The 21,886-nt window shown below is 38.9% G+C and overlaps 1 protein-coding gene across 1 annotated transcript in view; it reads left to right on the forward strand.

The window, feature by feature from the left end:
* LOC119785213 (tomoregulin-1-like) overlaps positions 1 to 21,886 on the forward strand; it is a 97,312-nt gene that overhangs the window by 44,200 nt on the left and 31,226 nt on the right. The window contains exons 2-4 of the mRNA XM_038287720.1: positions 2,525 to 2,634; positions 6,013 to 6,142; positions 20,018 to 20,047. Coding sequence (XP_038143648.1) covers positions 2,525 to 2,634; positions 6,013 to 6,142; positions 20,018 to 20,047 — 270 coding nt within the window. The remainder of the gene's footprint in view (positions 1 to 2,524; positions 2,635 to 6,012; positions 6,143 to 20,017; positions 20,048 to 21,886) is intronic.

A 21,886-nucleotide genomic window follows, 5' to 3' on the forward strand; every position in this document is an offset into this window, starting at 1 on the left:
AGCAGGGTTCTGCACAACCTGCCGCTGTTTTAAGGCAGGTTTAGCTGAAACTTCTGTAAAGTGTGCTACAGGAACTCATGCATGATGAATTAAAGGAATAAAGATGTATTTCCACTTAAAGGCGTGAAACAGAGGAGCAAAGTTTGGCAGAGGATAAGAGCAGGAACCAAGCAGAGACTTGACATGAGCATCTGATGTAAAATCTCAGTCCAAGGTCATCCCAACATTCAGAAGGCTTTGTCTTAAACATTAATTTTTACAAACAAGCATATCTGTTCTTGTTTCTATGAGTAAGTAAAGGGGTCTGTCGGCAAGCTGTTGTCATTTTCAGTAGAGTTCAGATTTAATAACTTCATTTCTAAATGAATATCATCCTCATAGCAATAATAAGATGTCTTTAGAAGATGACAGAATGCCCCTAAGAGGGAGCAGAGATTCCAGAAGCAGCAGGGGTCCCAAAACAGAGCATTGTGGAGTAAAACTCTGACACATCTGTCAAGAGTTTGATTTTCCTGCTCTTTTAATGTGAAAGTTTTCTGGATCAGCTGGAGATTTCTGCCAGTCTTCCATTTGCTTTCCATTTTACTTCCATTCTCAGGGGCCATTTTTAGGAGGCGCTCTGTATAATCATGAACCATTACATGTTGTCTCAAAGCCAACTAGGCAGCAGGCTGTAATCTGAGGCTTTTAGATTCAAGGGAATGTGGGTGGTTTAAGTTAGCTGCCGCTTTATGACATGTGTTTTATCAGATCACCCACCACCTGCGGCGTCTGTCTCTGCGCATGTGTCTCGGTCGGGTTCTAATCTGCTCTTCGGCTCGGGCAGATTAGAGAACGACCATACAAGTCTCACATTGTGACATTTTATCAACTGATTACTCATAAAAAGCTTTAAAGGGCAGAACTGATTCAGGATAAGCAGCGACTTCCAGAAGAAACTTCTCTGAGTTTAGGAAAACAGCAGCAGACTCCGACCTTAAAGGAGCCCGCTGACATTTTAGGAAATGTTGCTCGTTAGTGACGCTCTGATGAATATCAAGTTTAGTGGATGCATCATCCATTTTCCCTGTCATGAATAACTAACAAGAAGCTCTTTGGTGCTTAAAGATTAAAATTAGCATCAGTGTCATGATTGATTGTTGAGTTCATATCTTTTGCTCCTAAGTTTCCTACCATTTGAAAATGATAATGTTAGAAGGGTAAATGATTATATATCCTCATCAAAAACCTCTTTACTTAACACCTTTTATGCTTTTTAATTCCTTTTAAAGATGGAATGAATTAAATAATTCATATAATATAAAATGTATTAGCATATTCATAGATAGTTGGGTGGAATGAAAATGGATTGAGAGAAAAGTTGCAGCAGCAAAAACTTTAGAGGATTGTCAAGGCTGATACATTAAATAATTTGGGGGAGCATCATTAGGGATGGACGTAGGCTGGACTTCCACAAGATCTTCTAAAAACAGACAAACCTTTAAAAGAGCAAAAAATGTCTCATTCCTAAAGTCAAACCATTTCTCCCTTGAGCTTAGAAACTTTTTTTCTCCTCACTTCTCACGGTTGAATCGCTTCTATTAATATAAATGGTCAGAAACTGGATAGAAACAAAGTGATGAAGCAGTAAAAGTCCAAAAAGACCCTTAAAAGTTCCTCAGAGAACTTTCAAAGAAGAGAGTATTTCAGGTTAAAATCCAGAATGAGTCCAATGTATCCATACATTTCCCCATTCTAATATAAACTCGTTTTTTTTGTAAAGTATTTTCATCACACTGTGAGATGAATATTAGTCACCATTTCCAATGAAGACAAAGTAGTCTATAATTGTCAGCTGTTTGTGAATTGGGAGTTTGATTCCTGTTTCCCCTGCCACATACAGAAGTGCCTTTGTGCAAGGCACCTAGAAGGAAACGTTCTAAATTATATCTACTTTAGAGGCATCCTGTTTCTACAAGTAAGGAACTTGGTAATATGTGTGAATTTGCCTGACCTCAGGCCAGGCATTCCTGGATCAATCAGTTCATCCAGTAATCAAAGACAGAAAGTAAAGGAGCTGCCTTAAGTTCAGGAAGTAGTGGAGTTGTGAAGAGCTCCTAATGGAAACTTAGTTCATTTCTATTTAGCCTCTTTTATTTGCTTCTGTTTGGGTCCAACACATCAAATCCTCTGAGGGGTTCTGGTTATAACTTAAGAAACTGTAAAACAGTTCAAAGGTTGGGATGCTGTACCGAGGCAGTCTGTGTTAAAGTAGAAAAGGGATTCATTTTTAGACTGAACCTGTTTCCTGCTCTCTATAAAGCCTCAGCAGGTGGATGAAATGAGATAAACTATTTTCTTTGTGCCAAATAACTTGGCTTTTAGTTGCAGAATGTGTCGATATGAACACTGATTCAGTGAGCGACCGGAGTAAACATGTGCTGCTCATGAAGGGTCCTGCAGGTCTGACTGACCCTATCGATTGGCCCGCCACCCCCCTGACTTCCTGTCTAATCCTCGCCTTGTGTTTGTGTGCCCGCTGCAGATCTGTCAGAGAAGAAGAGCGACCTGAGGGTCTGTGACGACTCCACCTGCAGATACGGAGGCGTCTGCCGAGATGACGGCGCTCAGCTCAAATGTGTCTGCCAGTTCCAGGTAAATAGAACATCCCTTTATTTATAAGAAACCATTTATTTAGTTATAAATCATCAAACAGATAATCCCCAGATGTAAACCCTTATAATAGAAATCCTTTAAGGAAACTGCCTCATTTATGCTGCTTCATTCTGAAGTCTTTGTATATGAAATAATTTAATTGAAAGACAACTTGATTACATGAACACAATCACTGACTGCACAGTTTTTACAGCTTTTTCATTGCAACTAATGTCAGGAGACACATTTAGACTTCCTCTCTTATAGTTTCAGTAGTTTAGTGGGTTTAATGGATATCAAATAACTTTCTGAAACACGTTCAGTCTCCAGCCTACCAGATCAGTCCTAAATCAGCTTTTAAAAACACCACATTTCCCCTCGCCTGCATTATAATTGCTCATGGTTTGTAATTTATAAATCTTTGGAAACCAAATGGTGGGAATAGAAACGGTTTACCGCAGTGCAACAAACTGAATTTTACTCACCAGTCAGCTCCTAGCTGCTCCATGGATGGGTTGAAATCTGATGTAAATTATAGTTTATTGTACATTTGCAGTGACCTATTCGGTTGGTTACTCTAACATCAGAGAACTATTATACGAAAAAATGCAGAAAATTGTTTTCAAATGTTGTTCATAGTAAAAAAAAATACTAACTAATTGCTCAGTTTTTTCATATTTTACACAATTTTAAAGGAAATTTGCCCAAAAACACTTTTTTGAACCATTTTTATTCAGGTACTCTAGAGGATTTCGAAGCATCCTATTTCTGAAGGTCAGAGTTTAGTAGGATTTTAGTGGTATGTGTGTATATTTACACCAAAATTGTCACATTTGAGGTATATTTGAAAAAGTCTCTATGTATTTATTCAGGTTATATTTATCTGATATTCAAATGCATTTGAAAGCATAATTTCATAATTCATCTGCACATATCCAGAATCGGCTAGACTGAGGTGAAAATAGTCAGTATGGCATTGGCCTTATTAAGGTTGTGTGTGTTGATCTCTAATCTCCAGTAGCTGCTATCCTGCAGCATCCATTCTCCACCATGCATGTATGAGATAAATGACTCGTTAAACAGGCCTCTGCAGAGCTGCATGACTGAAGGACCAGAAATTGATTCATGTGCTGGAGGAAGGAAAGCATCTAAAGGTTGCAGGATAAGAGCTTTGGATTGCTGTGGTTTTGCACACCTGTTTTTATGTTTTGTGTTAAATGTGTTCAATTTTACTCTGAAGATCAACTTTTGGTTTTAAAGAAGCTCCTTCTGCTAACAGTATCACCATTACAAACATAAATGCTCCATCAGACCAATCTCCTGTATTATTGAGAGAAGTTACTGTTGAAAAGGACAGGGATCTGTCTATCACCTGATGAAAAAGAAGCATTTCCTCTGTCCGACAGCAAGCTAATAAAAACAGAGATCAAGGCTTCGCCTCTCCTCTGGAAAAAAATCAGAGCTCTTTCCTCTGATTCTGATCCCAGCTCATCGGTTCGGTCAGCGGTTGCTCTCCATTGCACTGAAGTTTCTGTGTAATGTGAGCCAGAGGTCAGACCTGTAGGGGATTCCTGCTTGGTGATTGAATATGGATTACTGGATGTTTCCCTGCAGCTGCTGGTTGTTCCAGTGCAAAACATGATGTCACTGTTCAAATACATTATTTTCAACACAGTGGAAGTTTCTCATAATGCCACACTGCAAAAAAAAAAAAAAAAAAAACTATTCTAAATAAGATTTTTTTTTTTTAAATAAATACATTCTCTACAGGGGCTTGGTTCCAGGTACTTGAGATTCACTTCCATACAGAAAGCCCATATTCTTATCTTCAGGAAACACAGAGTACATGTCAGTTTGAATAACACTACTTCAGCGATAGTATCTAGGTGTTACTTTATTGTATATCTCGTGCCATGTCTGTTGGTTGTGCTGTCATTTTTACATCTTTTTGCAGCTGATGAAGCAGACTGAAAATGTTTTATCATTATCTCCCTTTTATCTCCTCTTTCTTTCATCTTTTCTCCTTTTTTGTGTTTTTCCTCTTCTGTTCTACTTACATTGCAGTGTCCATATAATCTGTAAAACTCCCTGCATAATTATAATAAAGCAATTTCTATGCATGAAAAAACTGAACACTATCGCAATAGCCCTACTGCTCCACTTGTGGACGTAAAATCTGTTGGGCTCTTATTGGTATCAAGACAATTATTCTTATTGCCACATTGCCAGACAGGACACTGAAAGAAAAAAAAAAAAAAAGAGTTGAGGAGGTAAGTGGGACACTTTCCCAATGGAACAAAACAATTTACATTTAAAATAAGAAAAAAAACTATTGCATTGTTTTATTTCAAATGCATATTATATAATTATCTAATTTTATAAGTAAAAAACGTCTTTTTGCAGTGTGCAGAAAATCAAGTTCATTTCATGTTTAAAATTTTACCCGCTGCTCACCTATGTTAGTCTCCCGCTATTTTTTCCCTGCATGTTTTCCTCACATAAATCAGAACTTAAGATTTATGTGAGGGAAACGTGATTCTGCCCTTATTACACTAAAGACTTGAGAGAGAATCACTAAAAACAAAGAGAATCTGAGAGGTAAACTGATCCGGAGCAGGTTGGCCCAGTAAACTGAAACCAGGTGGGAAAAGTAATACAATCAAACTATTATGGAGCAGAAACAGGAAGCAGGAACTAATCTGAGGATTGTCTCCAATCCGAACGTCTGCAATGAGATAAAATGTAAAACAAATATTTTCTGCTGTGCTTCTCTTTCTCACATACACACTGAATATTTTTATGAACATAAGGATTCTGTCTAAACGCTTTCATCTTAGTCATGAAGGTGAGGCAAACTGACAGTTTTGGAAACAATGATGCAGCAGCCTACTTCATGCATGCTTACTATTGATCTCTACAAACCACAACAACAGCAGCTTTTTTTCCTAGCACATCATTCTGACTGTGAACCAGGCTAGAGCAGAGCTGTTTCCCAAACAGAGGCTGTGCTTGTTCTTAATGTAGGCATTACTAACTAAACTGAGCTGCTGAAAACATCCAATAATAATAAACAATCTGAACAATAAGATAAACTGACTGCATAAAATATAAACCCTAGGGAAAAAAATGGATCAACTTAAAAAATTGTGTAGATTTGGGTTTTTCCTGCTTAAATTCTTTGTATTATGTTCATGTTTATGGTTTTGTGTTCCTGTGATTATTTTTTTTATTTGCATTTCCTGTTTATTTAAAACCTAATATAGAGGTAAAAACTATCCAGTGTATTCTAGATGATGCTCAGGTTTCCAGGGTTTATATTATCCAAGCCTCTTTACTGTCATCTTTCTGACCAGTTTGACTGCTGTGTTTAACCTGCAGTGCCACAAAAACTACATCCCAGTGTGCGGCTCTAATGGAGACACCTACCAGAACGAGTGCTACCGACGGCAGGCCGCCTGCAAACAGCAGAAACTCATCTCCAGAATCCACGACGGGCCGTGCTCCACCGGTGAGTCCCTTCCAAGAAATTCACATGCAGGGTTGGAAAATCCCGGACTGGCAGCTGAGGGTTAGCTGCAGTTTTCACAATGAACACCTAGCAGTGATCTAATGTTTCAGACAGAAAAAGATTGTTCTTTGAAGCAATTATTTAGCTTCTACCTCATACACAGATATTACAGGCATTATTCTTCATCCATCATGATATAATGACTTTCTAAAGTTGAAAGGAGATGGCAGAAAGTCATTCTTAGAGAAAATACATGTTGAAATAGGTCATTAATCAGGCTGAATGAAATGTGAAAAGCCAACCGGCATTTGATCCGTATCTGTTTTTCTTATTGTGTCTCATAATGTGTGACGCTCCTACGGCTGCAGCGTTTTTACACGTCTTTCTGTTGCTAACTGGCTGAGAGCTCGACGGTTGCTCTGAGCTCTGCAGAGCGTCATCATGGGCATTGATTTCTGAGGCCGAACCGGTTAATCAGCCGCTGATCAATTTTAATTAGGAGCCCCTGATGAGAGTCATCAAAATCCTCCTGAAACTCCCGTTCTCTTAAACTGGAAACCGCTTCCAGGTTTTTATGTTCTGTTTACTGTTTCTGAACCCAAACCTGTTATATTCTGTTACTTTTTTATGATTTAATTCTATTTTATTTGATCTAATTCATTTAAAGCAATTTGAATTGTCTAGTTGTGCTGTACAAATAAACTTGCATTGCCCTGCCTTTAACCCCAAATATATGTATGGATCCTGAACAAAAACTTTTTTTTTTTTAAACAAGAAGAACAGATTTACTGCAGCATCACAATGAAAGACAGAGGAGTTGAATGAAAGACTAGAAGTCCTGCTTTTTCTGATTAACAGGTGAGAAAAGACAGAACCAACAGGACAGGAAATCCAGACGCTATCTATTGGGGATACAATAAAGTCCTGAACTGCAAAGCAACCCAAGCAGATTACATCCTAAAGGAGGAAGCAGCAGGAGGCTGAGTTAATGAGTTGAACTGAACTCTGATGTGCGGCAAACCAGGAAAAGATCAGAGCAGAAGCCATAAAAACATAGGAGGCAGACTCAGATCCAGTTCAGGAAGCTGGGAGGGAACAAACAAGTCCCAGGTGTGTGCAGAGGGCAGGGAGTGAGATTTATGATCTCAGTGTAGCTTTGAAAGCAAACATAAAAATAGAGAAAATGAACACTGCCAATGTCCCTTCCTGTTCCTGTCAGAGTTTAGAAAGCTTTTAACACCAGTATCTTTTTGTGATACGGGTGATATGAGTCATGTTCCAACCACAGCTGTGTGCCATCTAAACACCTTAAGGAGTTTAATGCCATCTCAGGAAACTGTTTATAACACAGAGCAGACATCATCAAGTAATTTTTTTTTGACACTGCAGAGCAAAACGCTGACTGCTGTTAAAACCTGCCCTTCTGATGAAGATGTTGGAGGACGCATATAGAGGTCACATTGGAGGTTCTCAAACTAACCGAAGCCCAGGAGACCTTTGTCTTATGCCGTCACATTAGTTACCGTCATGCTGTTTCTAAAACATCTCCCTAATTAATCCAAAGATAGAAAAATTATATCAGATCCATCTACAAAAACAGATATATTTATATCAGATATGTTTATATATATATTTGGAATACATCGAGTATATCAGTGATCCCTAACCCTGGTACCAGTCCATCTGTCCCAAAAAGAATAAAAGTATAAACTTCCATTATTTTTTAAAAAGGTTTAATTTTCCAAGTCTGAATGGTTTATCATTTTTAAAAATGACCAGATTCTCTTCATTACATTCATCTATGACACACTGTTGACAGTGTGTCATAGTAATACTATACAGTAGGTCACGTGATACTTCCTGCCATACACCCCAGTTAAAAAACCCAAGCTAGCAACAAGGAGTAATGAGGAGAAGGAGAATCGGTCCAGTGAAGGGAGAGGAAAGGAGCCGTGGACCGCCAAAAGAAAGAATGCTGCCTTAACGGACAGGATCACAAATTCTACTTCTGATATGGATTTGATTTGTTTTTTGGTTTTATATACCATAGAATGGTTTGTGGAAATATTGCCTGAAATTAAATCAATCCATTGTGTAAAAAAGGTTGAGGGCCACTACAGTATATTGTGTTGATTTTTATAAAAGATTCTACTGTATATTTGTGTGGCAAGAATGTTTACTAGACAGAAGCTACCTGCTTAGACAGAAGACTTAATATGTCCAGGTGAGTGAATCTTAATCAGTGGAGATGGAGCATCTGCATATATTAAAGTTATTGTGGAGAATTTTCTCATATTTTTAAAAAGACCTGCCCTCTCCGCTTTAAAAAGAAAATGCACATGCACAACCCTGTACATTAAATGTGTGCAAGAGCATGCAGGAGCCCATTTCTTCTCATGCATGCTCTATTTAAAAGTTGCCGTTCTTATAGCTCATACAAGGTTACTGTGTCCGAGACTTAAAAGTGGACTATATAGTGATCTCAGTTAACTGACCATTCGGACAGATGATCATTGCTTTTTGTCCCCTGTATTCCGGGATATATGTGCCTCCTGTGAGGCCTTTCTTTCCATAGTTTACCACAGATATACGCCTGAAAGTTTGCATGCACAGAAAAAGATAGCTAACGGGATGAGCACGTAGGATGTTGTTACAAAAACAGATCAGCGGAATGATTGACAATAAGGATGACACCTTATTTTGATGATCCACCCCAAAATAATAGATGGTCCTTTATACATTTAAGTAATCTTACCATATAGTCATTGTTATATAATTTGAGTTTCTGTATATATTGACGCAGTGGAGCTTATGTATAGAAAAAACTATATATTTATTTTCAAATATCACTATATATACCAAGCGCTTGTCCTGGTAGTATTTATTTCTTTCTAAGCCATAGAAAAACTTTTGCACTGGGTGCATTCAAAATGGCCCTTTCCCAGTCAAACGCCAGCTGATTGGCAGCCCACTTCCCTGGAACTCCCACCAACATCCCCTCTAACTTCCAGCCTCTGGAGTCCGACTCTGACTCCACCCTTTCACTGAATTACAGAGTCTGACCAGGAGATGGAACTTCTCTTTAGATCTTAATGTCCACAAATCGTGACAGAAAGAATATTTTAGTATAAAGACTGATGTTTGAAAAGGAATTGCAGGGGACCAGTCAAGGACTAGCTAAGGGCCAGCCAAGGAACCATCAAGGAAAGTGGGGAAATTTTGAATGGGTACTAAACACTGTTATACACCATTGCCATCTCCTGCCAGTTTATATTTCCAAACTGGAGAATTTTATCATAAAAAAGTGCTTGCCACATATTTTTTTCCATCCCTATAAATAAGAGCTGGAGAAAAGCATTGCTATCACTGATATCTGCATACATTTGCCCGTGCACAGTACTTGAATCCATGAACTTGGCAGCAAAATCTGAATGCTTCTGCAACTTAAACATTCATGTTTGAATTCTGTTACGAGAATTATTGTGTCTCATCCCCCTTTTTTAACACTTGATCTTGACCTTTTTTTCTTGCTTTTTGCACTTTAGCTTACACACTTGTTTATTGTGCTCATGTGCATTATTATAACACCGGTGCCATGGTCTTGTTAACTTAAATACAAACAGACAAACAACACTGCATACCTTTTAGCCACAAGGTACACTAGACCTTTAATTTTCCGGTTTAAATAAAAGCACTGTGGCAAATTTAAACGGTTAGATTTGTGTTTTTGAATCGAATGTCAGATCACTTTGTATTGAAAACTCCTGGAGTTAGTTGTAAAGGCAAGGACACATTCACCCCTATAGATTAAAGCCTACATCAGAGAACCAAAATTGGAACCATAAAGTTTAACTTGTTCAGTAAAAATGTATACCTGGAAAATAATGTAAAAGAACAAAATATAACAAAATACTAAATTTAAACCTGTAAAAGGTTTGTTAAAAAAATTATTTGGTATAAAAGTTTTTTTCATAAAAGAAAAAAAAAATTACTTTTCAGATTTGCTTCTTTTTTTTTTTTGTTGCAGATTTTTATAATATTTTTTCGGCTTCAAGCTGTCATGATTTTATCAAGAGCTCGGATCCACATGCAGAGAAACCAATTCAGAGAGACCAGGGGAAAGCTTTAACAGGTTTATTGACAGGCTCAATCGGAACTGAAAAGTGAGGGGAAGACACAGTGCTTAGTTCAGGCTCAGTAGGAAATTTGGTTCTTGAACTTGAAGAGGAGAATTTGGTTGTTGACTCACGTTTCCAGATAAGTTGTTGACTCTTTGACTCCAGTCTGTGTGCGGTAGTTCCAGGGCGGACAGGGTTTGCAGAGGCTCACTCCCTGCCCTCTGCATTCTGGGTTTACCAGACTTGAACAGGTCATAGTGGAGATGAATCCCTTGCTCAGTGTAAAGCTCAAACGATCTCTTGAGGGGAAGAGGATCCAAACCTCCAGTTTAAATCCTCAGCTTAGTTTAAAGCTCAGATGATCCTTCCAGGGAGAGAAGGTCCGGAACATCCAGTTTGCAGGACGACTTCCTGCCGAGAGGCAAAGACAAAAAACGAGATTAAGACTCAGGTTGACAAGAACTCAGTTTGACTCAGCAAAACTCAGCTTGGCTAGAGTACCCAAAACTGGCACTCTGGTGTCGAGATAGTGGCAGTCAGCAGCTTAAGAGCGCTCCGTTAACGAGGTAACCCTCTGCAGGTGTGTGGGGGAGGCGGACCAGAACCAGGCACCTCCTGGTGGAGGAAGGGAGACAAACACAGAAATACAAACACACAGACAGGAATCCTAACACAAGCTCTACTTCGCAAATAGAGGTAGCTATAGGGTTGCCAGTCCATCGCAGGGGAAAACACAGACACAAACAAACATTCACACACCTAAGGGGACTTTATAGAAGCCAATTAACCTATCATGTTTTTGGACTGTGGGAGGAAACTAGAGTACCCAGAGAGAACCCACACATACTCATGGAGAACATGCAAACTCCATGCAGAAAGACCCCAGGCCAGGAATTGAGCCCACAACCTTCTTGCTGCAAGGCAGCAGTGCTACCCACTGCGCCACTGAGCAACCCTAATAAGCCATCAGTGTGTGAAAATTCAGTTGGAATACATGAAACCATAGTCAACTAATGGTGTAGAAATTTGTAAGGTCTTAATATGTGATTATGCTCCTTTGACTGATTACCATAGAGGTTCAGGAGGTTCTGCTGAGCAGCCAGCAGTCAGATTCATCTTTAGTACCAACAGGTTTTTTGTTTGGGGGGGGGGGGGGGGGGGGGGGGGGGCTCTGCAGTCAGATTCTCCTGCAGCTCAAGTTAAACTCATTGTTTTCACTTCTAAGAATAAACTTCAGTAAACTTACAGTAACTCCTCAGCAGTGATGTTGGTGCTGGCAGTCAGCTCCATCTGCGGAGGCTGCACCCTGATTTCCCAGGAGACCCCGTCCAGCAGTCCGCCCTTATTACCCGTTCCACTGGGGATCCAGTGCCACTCTCCCCCTCCTCGCTTCCACCTCCCTGCCGTCCTCCAGTGGTTCCTTTTCCAGAGATTTATGCCTCCTGTAATTGGACCGTTCGGCTGGGAGCCAAAGGTGCGTTGTGCTGAGTTTATTTCCCAGAGCCAAGGAGAAGGAAATGCAGTCATTTCTGCTTGTTTTTTTTTAAATAAAATATGAAACCCACAGGTTATATGAGGTAAGAGTCCTCACTTAGGTCTGACCTCAGATTAGAGTTATCACTGGTTAAAATACTTGTTTTCAGCTTTCTTTTGAGAAGATGTTTCTTTACAGCTGAATCAGAAGATGTGTTTTTTTTTTCCAGACCTTTAAGGCTGGCTTGCTTTACTCCACTGTGACCAAACAAATTTACACTAAGACGCCAAAACCATCTCGTTTTGTATAAATGCTCTGCTTCGAGGCGACTGACGCAACAAGTTGGGAGCTAGGCGTAATGTGATTGACTTTCTTTCATGTCTGCTGAAGACAGGACTCAAAGGCTGCTCTGCTGCAGCTCGAAGATGTTCTCTGCTTATTATCCGTTGGAATTAAATCCAATTTCAAACAGCAAAGTTTGTCCCTGAACAGGCTCGAAGAAACTCGTTGGACTTCAGAAAGGAGAAGGTTCAGCCGGGGAAAAGCTGCATCTGCTGCGGTTTTGTGACGATTGGATTTGTGGTCTCAGAACTGATTCCTCAAGTTAAACGATGAGCCGGTTTAATTTTCTCACTGAACTGCAGATGAAATATAACTGCAAACCCACCAGAGAAGGTACTAGGGAGGAGTTATGGATGCACCACGTGCAGGTCATGCATCAGAGAAGTTGGTGCTGGATCCAAATGTCAGACAGCTTAGAAAGGTTGGTTTAAAAAGCTCTGGATACCAAATCTGTATCCTTCTTTTCAGAATATATATTTTAGAGCTAATCTACTAAGGTAAAATGTCTTAAAATAAGTGTATTTAACCCTAATTTGAGTAGATAACTAAGATGATCTGCCATTATAATGAGTATTTTTTACTCTTAAAATGCGATAATTAGAAATAACACACTTAAAATAACAGACTGGAGTTGTTATTTTTTTTCTTATTCAATGTATACATTGTCTTATTCCATTTGCAAAGTGACTTACCTGCTTGATCAAAGGAATTAAATGCTATAATTTGAAGGAAAATTGACTTCTTTATGAAAGTCTTAAGAATGAAGGAGGAGGTGGACATAAATAGGATAGCTGCTCTGCTCTTTCATCCTCATGAATAAGCTAAGAATAGAACTTATCATTTACTGGTGCCCTAGAATTTTAGACGAACTTGATTTTGCTCACCTGGTCGCTCCAGACACAGAACACTTTGCAGAGGCAACAAGGTCCTGCTGCCTTGGTTACATCTTGGCATCCATAAATTAGGGCTGGCTGGCAGTGAGTAGGAAAAACAGAAGGGAATGAAAGAAGGAAAACACTAAGAAAAAAGAAGCTTTGGTAGGAAGGTAATTAGGGGGACGGAATTAAAGAAACAAAGAGTTTCAGGTGGAGTGAAAGAATAAAACAAAAGGAAACATCCAAGTAGGAGGAAAAGAGGGAGACAAAATAGCAAGGAACGAAGCATAAGGGTCTGAAGATGAAGTTTTAGGAAGGAAAGATGGCTTTAGAAAGGGAGTAGTTACCTGGTATAGGCCTTAGGTAAATGTGGTACAGGTTAAAGTTTGTCTTTTGGGAAGGTTTTGGCAGATGGTGGATCTGTAAGAGATGTTTTGCAGGATGTGTGGGCTGAAGTGGTCTCCAGACGAGGACTGCAACTATGGAAGGAGGGAGCTGCAGTCCAAACTTCCCCACGCTTCATTAAGCTTGTTTAATTTGCACAGCAGGTTTTATTGACACTGGGCTTCAACAGAAGCAGGAGTTAATGTGTCCACACCGTTAATGAACAGTTTGTTCTCATCATTTTTTCCACCATCTGTACCTCTTTTATCCAATCTCAGAAGCAAAGACTCTGCTGCAGGTGGAGATTTTCAGATCTCGCCACTGTCAGGGCTGTAGGAGAAAATGAAGTTTGTATCCTAGAGCTATGCACCAGAGGGGTTTCTCAGGGCTGGTTCTGTTCAGAACAGACCTGCATTAAAACCCTGTCAGAACAGATCTTGCTTATATCGTTTATAGTTGTCACAGCTTAAACTAAACACCAAGAATGCAGACATGTCTGATTCATTAGTTCCTCTACATTTCTTTTCTTGCGGGTTTCTTTACAAAGTTGACATAAACATCTGCTTAGTTGGACCTTTTTTATTTTAAAAATTTGCATATTTAAGCCGAACACAAATAAAGGGGGAAAAAAATGCAAAATGTCACAAAAATATATTTTTTCCAAGGGGATAGTTTCTGCCAGTTCAGAAAATGAAGGAAGGTGAAAATATCCTAATTTCATCTGTCATTCAATCTCTGCTCCTTGATTTAAAGTCTAACGGTTAGATATCTATATGACACCTTCCTGCTGTGATCCTGCTGCAGCTCTGTAGCAACTAACATATTGCTTATAAAGAGAGGTGGATGGATGGAACTGCCTCCATGCTTCACCTGCAGAACATAAACAACCCTGCTCATACTGCAAGCTTGACAAAGCCTAATAAAACTCAGTCCTCATTTTATTCAATGCATATTACTTATGCTGCATTAGAAGTCTGTACATTCAGCATGGTACCAAAAATGCTTGTCTTATGCTTTTCTATGAGATAAGTGGCTCCGTTGCTTCATTTCTGGTTTATAAATTGTCACCTCTGTGTACAGATGCACTGACCTACTTGCTTTTGATGCCAAACAGGCTCTGCATCAGCAGCAATGGACTCATCCAGCTGAACTCCTGTGTTTCGTTGACTGAGGGCACCAACCAAGATAAATGAAATGTTAACTATCAGAGCTAAAACTAAAGAAGCAAAGCCTGACAAACGATTATTTGTGTTTCTGCTGAAACTTAAGATTTTTAAATGACTAAATATTATAAACTGTGATGGTTTTATCTGACTTGAATGCAGTAAAAAAACAAAATTTATCTAAGTTTCTCCCCATGTTTATCGTTGTGTTCTCTTAAAACTCTGCAGTCGGTGTTTTTGCTGCTTCATCACTAAATCTGCCCGAGGTAATCAATAACAACTTGGACATTTTTCACGCTCAGATCTTTAATATTTTTCTATCTTAATAACTAAAGGAGAGCTTCACCTGCCGTTTTAAGCCAAATCTTTCAACTATAATCAATACCATGCTGACAAAGCCCTATATGTCTCCTACTCAGTCCAACCATTTCTGTCTCCCCGTCAATTATAAAACAACCTCATCGGGACTCTGTGAGGTGGTCTGGCAGCAGAAGGGGGATTTAATGGAAGAAAGCAGCCAGAGTCCATTTCTTAATGCGGCAGTGTCTTGCCAGAAACTCCAAAGGCTGTGTTCATTTCTTTAATTGAGTGCATCACCGCCAAGTTTAAAACAGTCACTCTATTTCCTGATGGAGCGACTGCAGAAGACGCCTGCAGAAGCAGCCTGACAGCCACCTGCAGAGACTGTGCACTTTCAGTATCCTCAGCCTCCAGTGAGAAGTCCATATACACTGACTATGACTGTGAATGTCTTGGTTTCTGCCTTTGTTGGGTTAATTAAGCATTTTTTTTAACATAAACTGCTATTGTTTTGAAAAAAAGTACTGGGTAGCAGGTTTGAAATAACAGCGCTGAAGTTTTAACAAAGAGTCTCAGATAGGTAAACAAATTCACTAGTATTTAGTGAATTTTTAATTTTTTTTAGCTAGGATACTTTAATCTTAGAACCAACTACTCTTCTTTTAATTCCACTCAAAATTTACCTCACTTTAATTTAACCAGCCTGGTTTCCTGCCATGGAGGGCAGTTGAGAACAGAGCTTTGGGTAGGCTTGGTATAAGCTTGATTTATCTGTTTCAGAACCCCTTCTGATCTGGATCATTTTCCAGATCTTTCTAACCAAACTGAAAAAAAAATAGAGGTTGACAGAACTTATATTTTCTAGGCAACGTGATGCATTTGGTTTTTTGAGTTTTCCTTACTTAAATTCACTGTGGTTGAGTTTACAAAGATTTTTGAGTTTTGCCAACTTAGGTTTTTGGAGTGTTACATAGAAATTTTGAGTTCTACTAACTTAGGTTTTTGAGTTTTACACATACATTTTGAGTTCTACCAACTTAGGTTTTTCAGTTTCACCTTTAAGTTCTGAGTTCTATCAACTTTATTTTATGAGTTTGACATATATATTTTGAGTTCTACAAACTCCGATTTTGTAGTATTATCTGTAAGTTGAGTTCTATCAACTCAGTTTTTTTAGTTCTACCAATCGTCTTCACTACCCATCATTCAACACACAAAAAATTATGTTAATACAACATTTTTATTGCTTCAAGTCAAACATTGTATCAATAGATACAGTAAAAAACCATGTTCAACAACATAATCTTAATTGCACAGAGCAAAGTAACCTGAGAGCCTCTTGAGAACTGCACTTTCCTCTCCACGTGTGCGTGTGTTTGCGTTTGCTTATTCAGGAGTTGGAGACCTGAATGCATGCGTGTGTGTGTGCTGTGGTAAATAGCAGTCTGGGCTAGTGGTTCCAGCAGGAACAATGATGTGTGCAACAAGGCTACTATATCAACAGATACAAACATAAAACCACAATGTCCGCCAATCTTCTCAAACGTGAGGGAAAAAGGCTGTGCTCTTGAAGAAAGGGATAGGAAACCCCGTACGGTAGTAGGCGTGTCCATGAACATGAGCAGTGCGCATGCCCATGAGTTTACAGTTGAGGGAACTCAAAAAATCTTGTATATAAGCGATTTAAAACTCCTTGTAAAACCAACTTCTGAGAATTTGAGTCGGGCAAACATGTATTTATTTGTTAGATGTCAAATTTATATTTCTGAGTCAGATTACAATACAATTGTGTGTTAGAACAACAATTGCCATTTACTTTTTTAACAGTGCATGCTGTTTGAGGTAAAGTTGAAAGAGCTAGGAGATGGCTCCACCTGTATTTTTTTATTCTCCATCCCTGCAAGAGGGACCAGTGTGATTTCACAGATATTTATTTCCTACAGGAAGGACATTTTGCATAATAAATATCAGTTCCTGCAAAAGGAACTGCTGTGACACCATAAAGATTTTGTTCATACAGGAAGGATTGGTATAATTTCAATATCAGTAAAAGTGGTATGACATTTTTATTTCCTGTAGAAAGGACTTGTGTGTTACATCATAAATATTTAGTTCCTAAAGCAATTAGTGGTGTAAGATCCCTGATTTCAGTTCCTAGAGAAGGAACTGATGTGATATTATACATAAAAATTACTGCAAAAGTGACTAGTGTGAAAACATAGAGTTCAATTTACTAAAGAAATGTGACAAATGTGAGTCTGGTGTGGCGTCATATATATTTAATTCCTACTGAAGGGATGTTGTGACATCCTTGATTTAGCTCAGTAATATTTAGTTCCTGCAATAAGAACCAGTATATCACTGATAATTATTGCTGCAGTGGGTTTATAGATTTCAGGACTGTTGTGATGTCATATATATTGTGTTTTTGCAAACAGTACTGGTTTGTGATTATACATAGTGAGAGTTCCCACAGGTAGAGAACAGTTCCACATCATGTATATTTAGTTCCTGCAAGATGAACTGATATGACATCATTGATATTGAGTTTCCTTAAAAGAGGGTGTAGTGACATCATAGTTATAAGTTTTTGCTGCATGCTAGTGTTACATTAAATACATTTTTACAGGAGGGACTGCTGCGATATCAGAGGCGAACTGGTGTGAAAGCATAGATATCTGTTTCCTGTAGGTGAACCTAGTGTGACATAAAATTTGTTTAGTTACATCAGGATGGTTAGCTGTGATATCATAGATTCCAGATTATGCAGATGTGACTGGTCTGACATCACACAAATATAGTTACAGAATTAGAGACTAGTGTGAATTCAAACAATTCAGTTCCAGCAGGGGACACCAGTGTCGTTGGCATTTAGTTCCCAGCCCTCATGTGTCAAAAAAGACATATTATGTATCAAGGTAGAGCCATTTGAACTTTTAGTTTCTAAAATGAAAGAACAAATTGCAACAACAACAAAAAAATAATAAACTAATGGATGTATATTTATGATATCAGAGCAATGTGCTCTTTATAAAAAATAAAAAGTACTTCTAAATGGATAATTCATACAGCTGCAGTCAGTCCTGTTACAGACTTGATGACGCAGAAGTGGCCCAATAATAAAGCCAGTTTGCCATCCCTGTGTTAAGATGGCTTAAGGCTTTTGCTTTTCACGTAGGAAACATCTGGTTTCAAATCAGCTTGAATTTACCAGCTTTAGACCAGGTTCTTCTTTCTTGGTCAACCCAAATAATCCCAACCAATCTCTTTTAAGCTAAGACTTGCAGTTTTGCTCTTCTTCCTGACCAGCCCAGTTCTAGAAGAAGTTATTGAAGGTATTCATAAAACAGGTATAACCTCTGAGGAAAACTAGTTAATTGTTGTATAATCATTCAAGTTGATAAAGATGAAGTTATTAAAAAACATATAAATTAGAAATTAATGTGTCTTCTCAGTTTTTTTCACACCACAGAAATGTGTCTTATTAATCGCCTATCTGAAATTTTAAACAAAACACAACTTAGCATTTAAAATTAGGTCTCAGAACTCAGGAAAGCATTTGTTTTTTCTGCCCTGAGACAATGGGGTATGTTACCATTTCACCGTTAAAATGTTTTAATGAAAAAAAAAAGCTTAATATTATATTTAGATTATGTGACTCATGTTCAATGGGGAACAGAGGATGTTGCTCTGCTTTCTGACTGCAGATATAGGCTGCAGCTGCTGCGTCTGACTTCCTGTGTTTTTGAAGAGGTGGGGCTCGCTCACTAACTGTAAACTCAAAGCAATCGGTATTCTATGTTTTGGCACCAAAGTCTCCAAAAAGACCGGAAAAGGTGCTAGATCTGTTGCTAGTTGCTTTAAAAAAAGAGTTGGTGGGGATCTGAAAATATGCTAAATTTAGGACCTGAGTTGGCAACAAAGCATAAATGTCGTGTTCTTTTTTAGGGATCTGACCCACATGCAGAAATCCACTCAGAGAACCAGAGAAAAAGTTTAACAGGTTTGTTGAAAGCACGATGAGTTGGATCCAGTGTTACTCAGAATGCTGGTGAACCGGAACTGGAAGTGAGAAGGGAAGTTCAGAGTTTAGTTCAGGCTCAGTGGGAAACTTGAGTGACGACTTGCAAAAACAAAGACTGAAATGGGACTCACGTTTCCAGGGAAAAGGTGTCCTTCCCAGAAGTCGGTGTGGGTTTTTCCAGAACTTGGTTGACTCGTTGGACAACAGACAGGGTTTTCTCAGGTTAGGTTGGTTCCTTGAGGAGCGATGGAGCTGACTGCCACTTAAATTTCCTGATGTACTTGAACGGTTCGTGTGGAGATTAATCCCCTGCTCAGTATGAAGCTCAAACAATCCTTTCAGGGTGAGAAGGTCCAAACATCCAGTTTGCATCCCCTGCTCAGTGTGAAGCTCAAACGATCCTTCCAGGGAGAGAAGGCCAAAACATCCAGTTAACAGGATGATTTTCTGCCGAGAGGCAAAGACAAAAACAACAAGGTTAGGGCTCAGGGAGACAAAGACTCAGTTGACTCTGCTAAACTCAGCTTGGCTAGAGTACCCAAAACAGGCAAACATTCTGGCGTCGAGGTAGTGGCAGTCAGCAGCTTAAGAGTCCTCAGATAATGAGGCAACCATCCGCAGGTGTGTGGAAGGGCCAACGAGAACCGGGCGCCACCTGGTGGTGGAGGGAGAAAACACAAACACACAACCCACACAAACTAGATTCCTAACAATAAGTGGCTTTGCTCTTCGTTTTTATACTGGTGGGCCACCAGGTGGCGGGGGTAGCCACATAACGACGTGAAACAACACTTTTAAACACCAAAAAAATCCTTAAACACAGGAATGTTGAAACCAAAATTTAATTATAAAAGGTTATTAGACTTGTTATCCATATAGAACAGCACATTTATTACATGTATAATGTCTTTAGAAGAAAAGTGGTGAATTCTCTTTACAGTTTCTTTAAAAGCGCCAGAAAAAGATGCCCTTCAACCTGAAAAGTCAATGTAAACATCTGACTTTAACCACAAAAGAATGTCCATAAACAGTCTTTCATTTTCATGCTGGCTTTAATACTTCATCGAATCTTCATAAAAGTTAGCCTTCAGTATCCGAAGTAATAACCTGCTGGATAAATCTGTCTCTTTTTTCTAGCAAACTGCATCTACAGAACAAATATCTGACTGCTGCCATGTCTCTTGTGTCTTCACAGACCCTGGTTCTGGTTCAGGAGACGGAGACGGTAAGTCTGTGCCCTTTTTTTCTTTCCTGAGGGCTATTTAAAGATTTCATTTCCTGTTTCACTTCTGTTGTGACTGAAAGTCAAACAGAAATCAATTACAGCAGAGTCTTCATGTGCTCTGCACAAACAGTTGCTCCTGCCTCCTGGAATTTGTTCTGATATGAAGAGTGGAGAGATCATCCGTGTGTGAGGCAAAGTATTTGTTACATTGTGGGGACAATTTTCCAGGGATGTGCCACTTTGTGTGGACTTACATGTATTTACAGATCCCCATCAGGAGAAGTTCTCTTCTTGGTTTTGGGGTTACTGTATGTGAAGAACCGAGGTGTGAATTGAGTTCAGATTTGGGTTACGTTACATGTTCTAATTAGAGTTAGGCCATAGAAAGGAATTCAAAATGAATGGAAGTCAATTGTGCCTGGAAGGATAGTAGGACACATATATTTATAATGATGTGTTTCTGAGCCTTCACTCCTCCTTTGAAGTATCTTAAGTTCTGTAATAAAGCCTGTAGGGAGACATTAAGCTTTCCTCAAGGAGCCGGCTGAATCCCTCAGTCCTGTGGGAGCAGAGCTGGAAGCATCATTGATGCCAAGGACATTTTGCAGGCACCTGTGAGGACGACCACACAGCCTGTTGTTTCATTTGGCAGCTGCAGAGAGGTTTTATTGGAGACGCCTGTAAGAAAGATGGTACCCCCACCATCTGCACGGCGGGCAGTTTCGACAGGCTGCTGCTGATGAAACAGTCAAACCTCTAAGATTAATTACTGAAGCTGCCTCCAACTCTGCTGTTTGTTCTATTAATCCAGTCAGAGATTTACCTGCTAAATGGTTTTTAAAATCAAAAGATTAAACATGAGCTCAGTGAGGCCTGATTTCAGGACTTTAAAACATTCTCAAAAACTTTTAAAGTTAATTTTACCGTAATTTGTTCTTCTTCAAGTCACAGCTTTAGGAGGAAATGGGTTTTTAAATGACCTCTCTTGATATAAATATTATATATCACACAGAGCAGTACAGTTAGAAAAACAAGGAAAGAAACACCTCAACATTTTTTCTGTTTACATATTTTTGATGGGCCTCTAAACGTGACATTTATACTTAATGTTGGGAAAAACCTATTCTGCATGTTCAATACAGTACAACACTGCATGTAACATTTTCTATTTCTCTGTCATGTTAGTATTAATTTAGAAAAGACAGGCTTCATAAACACTTAAGACATATTTGTTGATTTCATATTCATTTCAATGTTAAAAAGAAAAAAGAACAAATTATACTGTCAGGATGTCAGAAATACTTGTTGTGGACCCATATGCAGAGCTGAAGAGGCAGAGATGATTCATTGAAAAATGTAACAAAGAAGTAAAAACGATTGATAAGAACCTTAGAAACCGATAACTAGGAGACACTCGCGAGGAATAAACCCACAGAATGGGGGAATGAGAAGAATCCAGCAAAAAACTAACTGCAGAGGAGGAGTATATATGCTAAACAGAACAATGAATGGAGTAATCAACTGATTGGGGGCAGGTGTGGACAGAAGAATCTAGAAGGGAGCTATGGGAAGGAGACTGGCACAAGGGGGCAGCAGAGAATAAACAACAAATACAACTGGAATGACACAAAATGGAAATGAAACAAAGACCTAAAACACATTATGACATAAATATATAGGTGTAACTATATAGGTGTAACAAAAAGAAAACTTAAAAAGCACCAAAAATATTAAATTATTAATATTCTATGTTCATATGTTCATCATTGTAATCCTCTAGAAATCTGAAATAAAACTTTGCACCCTGAGCTGCAGGATTGTCCTTCAATCTTTCCAGCT

The sequence above is a fragment of the Cyprinodon tularosa genome, unplaced genomic scaffold, assembly GCF_016077235.1.
Source record: "Cyprinodon tularosa strain WSP-4 unplaced genomic scaffold, ASM1607723v1 ctg243, whole genome shotgun sequence".
Lineage (NCBI taxonomy): Eukaryota > Metazoa > Chordata > Actinopteri > Cyprinodontiformes > Cyprinodontidae > Cyprinodon > Cyprinodon tularosa.